Consider the following 8,440-nt stretch of genomic DNA (forward strand, 5'->3'; position numbering starts at 1 on the left):
CCGTGTTGAGTACAGGAAGTCATTCGATGCGGTCGTGATGGCGGCAATGGCGGCTGCGATCAACGGGAAGAAAGCGCTCCGCATGGTGCTGCTCGTGGATTGGCTTTGACTCACTGCTGTCTGTTGTGGAAGTGATGGGATCGAACTCTTAGCACTGCCAAGAGTTGTTGGCAAGACAGTGACCGTGACTCACGAATTACATGTATACAGTATTGTGATTATTGTACTGGCCCTGTCGTGTTTCTTGTAGGAAATGAAGCGAGATGTGCTCCCAACGACAAAAGTGGGCAAACGCTTCCGCCCCTGGACGTTATTATCAGTCAACAGCCGAACTGGGTTTTGGCTTGATAACATGACGCGAAAGCTCATTGTCGTGTCACCATTCTCCATTCACTCCGCAATTTAACCCCTTAAACCTGTACATGTATTATATTGATATTTTTATTGAATTAAACTACTTCATGTATTATATTAATAGTACTGTATCACGTGTTTACAGTACTGTACTTGCTGAGGATTTGACACCCGGCTCACGGATGCTTTTGATTCAAGGAGTAAATCGGTTCCCGGGATCAATTCGAGATGATTGCTTTGACCACCGCAATCCACTCCTCCTAATCGACACAATGCGAGTGCTCGAGTTCGTATTTTCTGTAATATCAGAATTGTCAATAAGCAGGCGCGACGGCGTTCCAATAAGTTTTTTTCTTTTAAAAAAGATGCTCGCTGATGTGGCTGTTTTAAGCTCATTTGATAGAGTGACAAAAACTGTCTTCTTCCACAGAAGAAGATATTAATAGGGGGGGGGGGGTCATTGAGCGCTGTTGGAGTGACCCCCGCAGTTGTTTGAAGGTTAGACTGGTGGTGCCCTTAACTTTGTATCAAACTATCAAACTACAAGCCTCGTTTGACTTGGGTTGTGGCCCCTACTTCAGTATAATTGAAAAAGGATGCCCCCCACGGAAATTTGAAATCTTGTATAGAGGGGCAGCTTGTTGTTGCCTCTACCTGTATTTTGTTGTTACATTTTGCCCTGCCGATCGAGCAGAGCCTCCAAGAGTTTATGCGTTACATCGGCAAGTTGTCTGTGAGATTGTGCCAATCTACCAAGTTGCTCGGACCGCTTCTAAAGAGCACGCATGATCTATCCTGTTGGGGAACTCTTTCACGTCAACAGCTTGGACTTCATCTTTACGAACGGACGGCGTTTCCTGCTCAGCAGGCTGCGGAGAGACGGAAATTGGCTGCAATGGTAGCTCTGGGACTTCGTTTTGACAGATAGTCGGAGCTGGAGATACATTTGGTACTAAAGCTGGTTCAGGAGACAGCGGACTCCGCTCCGCTACGGAGCCCCTTGCATCAGTTGATGGTGACGTCACTTCATTTTGTTGCGTTGCCTTCTTCTTCCTCTTTGGGGATTCTTTATAACTTGTCTCTTGCACGACCGTCTCCTCCGTTTCACTGATAAACCTCGGGAGAAGGACCCTGCTTCTCCACCAGATGTCGTATACCTCCTCTTCCTTCAAGGGTCGGGTAGTCCGCGGCTGTTCAGGGAGTACGGTCTTGTTCAGTGGCTGCAGGAACGGTAGATAGGAACACTAGAGAGTTGAAAATAAAAGTTTGTTGATTGGCTTGGCTTCCTCTTGAGTAGAAGGAGGGAAATATAAGACTGAGAGCTAACCGGAAGAGAGGCCTAACACCTTCTCGACCTTACATACACTACACTACCTAAAAAAAAGGAAGGATTCACTTCGTTTGTTGTCGGCCTTCGTGGGACAACGGAGAGCCTCTGGGAAAGGGCTTGATGTCGCGAGGTGCTTTTGGTCCCCGACGCCAAGACTCCGGCGTTCAGGGGTCCCCTTATAGTACCACCCTAACGGGCTCGGTCAAGGGTACGTGCGAGGTTGAGTTCAACGGGAATCACCCTGACGGGACGGCGGGGCGAGGAGTGATTCCAGGGTCTCGGGTCATCCCGACGGGAGGCAGAGCTCCTGGAATGACCCCTCCGTTCCCGGGTACGGGACATCCTCCCCGACTTGTCGTTCGTCGTCCTCGGCGAACGGTTCCTCTGCGTACATCTCTCACGCTAGTACTATAGACTCCGTCGTTAGCAACTTCTTCAGACAGGGGAGGTTGGAACGCTTCGTGGTAGTCCTCGGAGCTGTCCTCAACGTAGTTAGGGTCAGCGGCTTGAAAGTCATATAGCACCTCGACATCGTCGTCGACCCGCAGACGTTCGATGTTCCGAGCCTCGGCCATACTACGTTGAGAAGCGTTGTGGCGGGTACTCGTCAATGCTAGTTCGACCAGCACCTTAGGGGAGACAGATCGGAGGGGGCTCCCCTCGTCGTATTGACGACAAGCGTGAGATACCACACCAGCGACCACCACGACAAGAGTGTCGGCGAGACCCCAGCCGGTCCACTCGAGGCAGTAGTTCGTAGCTAGTAGAAGCAATAGTACAGTCCCAACACCCACTGGTCCCAGGAGTACGAACTCCACCAGATCGAAGGCGTTGACCGGGATGTACAGCAGTAGAGACAGGCATAGTAGTACTATCAAGCAGGTGGCTTCTCCCACCGCGTACAGGCGCATCCACGTGGCCTTGAGAGCGTCCCAGAAAGCGTACCAATAGCGTATGCTCGAATCTCTTGTACGGAGGAGGACTTCGGGGATGTAGTCGGAGAATGTCACCTTGCAGGCGATCCACCAACTCCGCAACATCCGTCCATAACGACCATACTTCTCTTCTCCTTTGAGTAGAACAATAGGGGGCACAGCAAATAGCGCGCTCCACACTCCATACGCGTAGGTAGCTCCCCGAAGTTGACGAAGTTCGTTTGCCTGAAGTACGTCTCTGTATAACGACGCACAGTCGCCCCAAGTATCGCAGTTCAACTTGATCACACGCCACACTTGGACCCAGAACTCCCAGGTAACGTTACGTAGAGGAGTCGTTAGGACCCAGACCGTTACAGCCCCTACGTACACGGGCCACAGCTCCCAGCGGGCGTACTCGTAGAAGACACTAGTATGGGGCTCCATTTAGACGGGAGTACACTCGGCAAATAAGAAACTGAGTACTCCCCTGGCGACCCTTCTCGACGTCATTCGACCTCCATCCTTCTTAGTCGCCACCCATCTGTCAAGTCCAGTAGCTGGGAAAGGAGAACTCCGATTCCTCGCCCTTTTCAGGAGTCTCTCTTGCACCCACTATACAGTTATCACAGGAACCTCGAGAGAGACAGGGCCGGAGGTCCAGGCACCGACGGGCAGTTTTCCTGCTCATTTGGCAATTTTGCCTCGACTTCCGACACACCCTCGGCGCCCTCTCTTTTCACCACCCCAGTATGAACACCTCGCGCGGAACAGCCACGCGTCGTCTCAAGGCCGTCTGGAACGTGGAGTCTTCGGACTCCGATGGCTCCTCTTCAGATGACACTCCGGCCGACGAGCGCTTCTGGATCCTCATGCGAGACGTCCTGGCCGCAAACGCTAGCTCCATCGGCCTCGAGCTTCTGGACGACGTCGCCGCCGCGATCTTGGACGACACGGGGAAGGCTTCGGACGCTCTGACGGGGCCGGTAGTTATCATGCCCAGGCCGCCTCGGCAACCGACTCGCGGGAAGCCGCCTCGGCACCCCCGCTTCACGCAAGATGGTCGCTTTCCGCTCAAGAGTGTCAGCACTGGCTCGACTAAGAAGAAGACGATCACGGAGAGTCCTCGATCCGGCAAGAAGCGTCCGAGTCACCCGTGGTCTTCGTTCGCGTTACCCTTCAATTTATCCGACACGACTCCTTCTCCCGTGGTCGATGATCTGAAACGGGTTTATTACGAGGCGACCGAGTTAGGTCAGGAACCGTACCAGCTGGCGTATCCGTAGCCGGGCTCGCACTTGTGGTACAACCCGCAAGAGTACCCGCATGTGCACGCTTCTCACTGGCGCTTCTGGAACGAGAACCGTTCCAAGTTCTGGGATTGGCAGGCGAACGTCCCGTTGAGGACCTCCAACGCGCAGACCCAGCGGCGCAAGGCTAAGATAGCGGCAGTAGTCGCACGCGTCTGGTTCCTGAGCATTTGTATCGAGACCTGGGGCTACTTCGGCTTCCTTCGTCTATTCGAGAGCTGCGCGCACCGTCGTCGCCTTATGTGGATGGGAGGACAGCCTGGTCGGAACGCCCCAGACGCCAAGTCCTACAATGGCCCCGTCATCGACAACTTGTCTAAGCTGTACTCGCGCGACTCAGACGCGTACTCACGAAAAGTGAAGAACGCTCTCAAGCAGTTCCGGATCGACGAGGGAGGTTTCACGACCATCCCGGGGTTGTTGGAGCATACCGGAGCCCTGGACCCAAATAGCTCGAAGCCCGACAGTCAGCTCACGGATCGGGCGTTGGCCTTCGTTCTGCTGGACATTAAGTCGAAGGAGGATCATGAACCTCATTGGGTAGGGGATCGTTCGAAGGGAGTCTGGTATGCGCTTAGTCACTGCTCGCGTCTTCAGAAGATGACGGCCAAGCTTTCGCGCGAACGGGAGAAAGGAGCTCTTCGAACACCCAAGGTAACCCCTTTAGATGCGTCTGAAGCTGACTCGGCGGGATACGCGGCGTATGAGCGTACGGACGGCACTTACACGGCGATTTGGGAGGAAGCGCGTGAGGAAGAGTCGGCTTACGAGGAGGATGAAGCCGAGAGCGACTCTGAAGAACTCCGCCCCGTTAAGAAGACGCTGCGCCTTTCTTCTAGTTCCGACGAAAGTTCGGAGGACGACGAGCCTCCCAACAAGCGTCTACAGCTTCCTCACAAGTCTCGGAGGGCGAAAGAGCGCGCGAAGCGTTCCCGTTCCCCGTCTCGCAGTTCTACCTCCCTGAAGAAGCCTCGATTAAGTTCGTCGCGCAAGCGGTCCTCTTCATCTTCACGCGCTAAAGGCAAACTCAAAGCGCGCGCTGCTTCGCCAGAACGTTCTGTTTCTCCTTTACGGTCACGATCGAAGTCCCCAGTGCACAAGAAGTCCGTCGGTCACGTTCTGAGGAGCGTCCTGCGTCTCGGTCGAAGTCTCCGACGAAGTCCTCAACCATCAAGACGAGTAGGGAGTCCCGGCGGGGCAAAGCACGATCACCTTCGCACTCGAAGGGGAGTAAAGTCACCTCCGACAAACCGATCAACGGCAAAACGCCGACTTCTCCGTCAGCTCCAGCGTCGCTGGACGGTACGCGTAAGCGGTCGCGTTCGGTGTCTTCCTTGAAGAAGGCAGTGCACCCTAAGGGACGCTCGGCCTCGCGGTCCCCGTCAGCACCTCGGAAGTCGAGTTCGCCGGGTGTTCATTCAGCTCCTAGTTCGCCGGCTAAAAAGTCCGACAAAACAGCCTAACGAGAGGCCGTCGAGAAGTTATTGATTCGTACCATTCCAGAACCGTTCCTCACTGGATGAGAGTAAGAGTACTGGCATCGTCTTCCTTTTTAAGTTTCTTTTTGTTTTTCACCACGATTCGTCCCCACTTGTTGTTTTCGTTTCTTTTTCTTGAGATCGCGGTAAGATTGTTTTTCTTTTTGGTATGTAGGAGATCAGCCACTTGTGAAGTAGAATCCAAAAATATACAAAGTCGTAAGAAGTGTTCTTCAGGACACTTTCGAGGGAGGCGGGGTCGTGAGTTTACTCTGGCTCATTGGGTCGACCCGCCACGATTCCCCCTCCCTAGAAGAGTAGCTCTTCTTCTTCAACGGCGGCGTTAGCGTCTTCCAACCGCGCGCTGCGACGTAGTTCTGGTAGGTCTCCCTCCCGACGACGGGTTTCTTCGAACGCCTTGATCAGAGCAGCGTAGGTGGGCAATAGTGTGTTTCGTGGTCTCCAAAGAGTCTCGTAGGTAGCTAACAACACCAGGAACTGCTCTTCACGGTTCTTTTTGCGTCGGGCGATTATGTCGATCACAGAGCAAGGAGCTCCGGTCAGGGCCGTCTCTTCCCCTCCAATCAGGAGTCTCTCTACGAAGCTAGTAGAGGGGAGGTCCTCTTCTGATAGAGGCCCGTCGTCGTCTACATCCGGACTCAACTGGACTCCATCGGGTACTTCAGAAGGGAACGGTCGACTCCATCGCCCTTGGAAACGTTTCAACCTATTGACGATAATGGTCACGACCCGATTGGGGTGAGAAGGGATGGCTACTCGATAGGAGTTCTCTCCCACGATCCCGACCACACGGTACGGACCATGCCACGCGAAAGCGAGCTTTTTCGTGGTCTTTTCCCCGCGACGAGCTCGGAAGTACTGGTAGACCCACACCGGGTCTCCCTCCTCGAACTTAATCGGTACTTGGTTGCTCAGTCGTTGCATGTGTCTGCCCTGGGCCTTCAAGAGTTGGCGCTCTACTAATCGTCTCGTATCCCGTAGAGATAAGAATATCTTTCGTCTGTAGCTAGCGAATTCGTTACTCTTCCATCCGTTGTTCGTGTTGAGAAACGCGAGGTCCAGAGATAGCACCGGGTCCCGGCCATACAGGCTGAAGAATGGTGAGTCCTTAAGGGCCTCGTGATACGACGAACGATATGCGAACAGTACTCGGGGGAGATATAAGTCCCAGTCGTTCTGAGCTTCGTTGACATACATCTTAAGCATCCCGATCAGCGTGCCGTTGAAGCGTTCGACTAGCCCCTGAGTCTGAGGATGGTAAGCAGCTCCAAACAACTTCTTGATCCCGAGTGTATCGTAGAAGGATCGTGCCAGGTTCGAGATGAAGTTGGATCCTTGGTCGCTCAGTAGTTTCTCGGGGACTCCGTGCCGCGAGATCACTTCGTTCACCATAACTTCCACGAACGTTACAGTGTCCAAGCGGGCCACTGGGAACGCTTCGACCCATCGAGTGAAATAGTCAGCAAAGACGAGTATGAACTTGTTGCCTCGAGGAGTAGCCACTAAGGGACCTATGGCGTCCACTACTAATAGCGAGAAAGGTCCCGATAGTTCTTGTACGGGCATCCTCTGCAATCGGCCATTTCTCCAAGGGCGATAGCCTTTACCACTGCCGCACACGGTGCATTCCCGAACATATTCGGCCACATCCTTCTTCCACCCGTACCAGTAAGCGTGCTTGCGCACTTTGTCGAGCGTCTTAGTAACTCCGACATGAGCGGCAAGTACATCCTTATGACAGTGATGTAGTACCGTCGATATGAAAGGCAGGGGAATCACAGGAACTTCAAGAGTAGACGCCGGTCCAGCGCGAGCCTTCAGGTGTACGCGACGCATGAGTACTCCGTTCTTTACCGAGTAGTTAGGCGCCATCAGCAGGATTTTGGTGCGCATTTGAGGGTCCAGAGCTAGAGCTCCATCGCTAAGGAACGCTATCATAGCTTGGATCCAGGGTGTCCTCTTCTGTTCTTCCACGAAGCGAGTTTGTTGTAACCCGAACACATCAACGGGGGACACTAGGAGTTGGTCGGTAACCTCTTCTTCGTCGGGGAACGGCTCGGGTCTAGCTTCGCCAGCGTCCTCGGGCAAGGTCCCTGAAGGGAGCAGAGTTGAGTCGAGAGTCGTAGTCTCCCCGACTTCGACAGTACAAGGAGGGGCTCGTCAGCATCGTTGAGTAGCTCCGCCATAGAGATAGCATTGATGGTTTGGGTATACAGCCTGGACAGACCATCCACATGACCCATCGAAGTACCAGGCTTGTGGAACACCTTGAAACGTAATTGAGACAACTCCATGGCCCACCTAGCCAGCTTAGCGTTGCTCGTACGATTAGTTTCGTTGAATACCCACGTCAAAGCTTTGTGGTCCGTGTAAAGGTCGAACTCGCAACGGTCCAGGCAGCAGCGGAACTTGCGCGTGGCCCAAACGATACAGACGAGGACACTTTAATATGACACTTTTGGTTTTTCGTTATCTATGCTTTCAAATCCTAATATTTTTATCCAATCAACTGTAAAGATGTACATGTATTACAGTCCAGCTTTCTCCCAAGCCCGCTTGATGCAGCGCTCGTCGATGGCCGCCCACGCTGTCACTACCCTGTCTACAAGCAGCTTTCTCTTCTCATCTGCAGACATGCGCTTGAGCGCCAGCAGTCTCTCCCGCAGAGGCAGGGACCCATTCCTCTGGATGGAGGTTAAGTTGTAGGATAGCGTCAGCGAGCGTAGCTTCTTCTTGAACGGGCCCATGATGCCCACGTCCAGAGGTTGTAGTACAGCAGTAGTGTTTTTTGGTAGAGGCACGAGCTCTGTCCCCCACGACGCGAATGCTTCCTGCGCGGTCTCGGACACATGGCACTTCAGATTGTCGACGTAGATGGCTAGAGGGTCTGGGAATTCGTCACAAACAAATTCTGCCCACTGACCGTTGATAAACGTTTCGTTCCAAACCCTTGTATCCATCCAACCATTTTGTTGGACGGTTACAAGGACTTGGTTCGAGTATGCCGTCATATCACGTTCAATTGTGCCGCCT

At 53.3% G+C, this 8,440-nt stretch overlaps 1 protein-coding gene across 1 annotated transcript; it reads right to left on the reverse strand.

Moving 5' to 3' along the window:
- Positions 1-7,935: 7,935 nt before the first annotated feature.
- On the reverse strand, positions 7,936-8,367 carry PITG_19783 (uncharacterized protein; the record flags this gene model as incomplete). The annotated part of the gene is made up of 1 exon (XM_002895973.1): positions 7,936-8,367. One exon carries the CDS (start codon positions 8,365-8,367, stop codon positions 7,936-7,938), a length of 432 nt encoding a protein of 143 aa, XP_002896019.1.
- Between the last annotated feature and the right edge of the window lie 73 nt (positions 8,368-8,440).

This window comes from Phytophthora infestans, genomic scaffold, assembly GCF_000142945.1.
Source record: "Phytophthora infestans T30-4 supercont1.115 genomic scaffold, whole genome shotgun sequence".
Taxonomy (NCBI): Eukaryota; Oomycota; class Peronosporomycetes; order Peronosporales; family Peronosporaceae; genus Phytophthora; species Phytophthora infestans.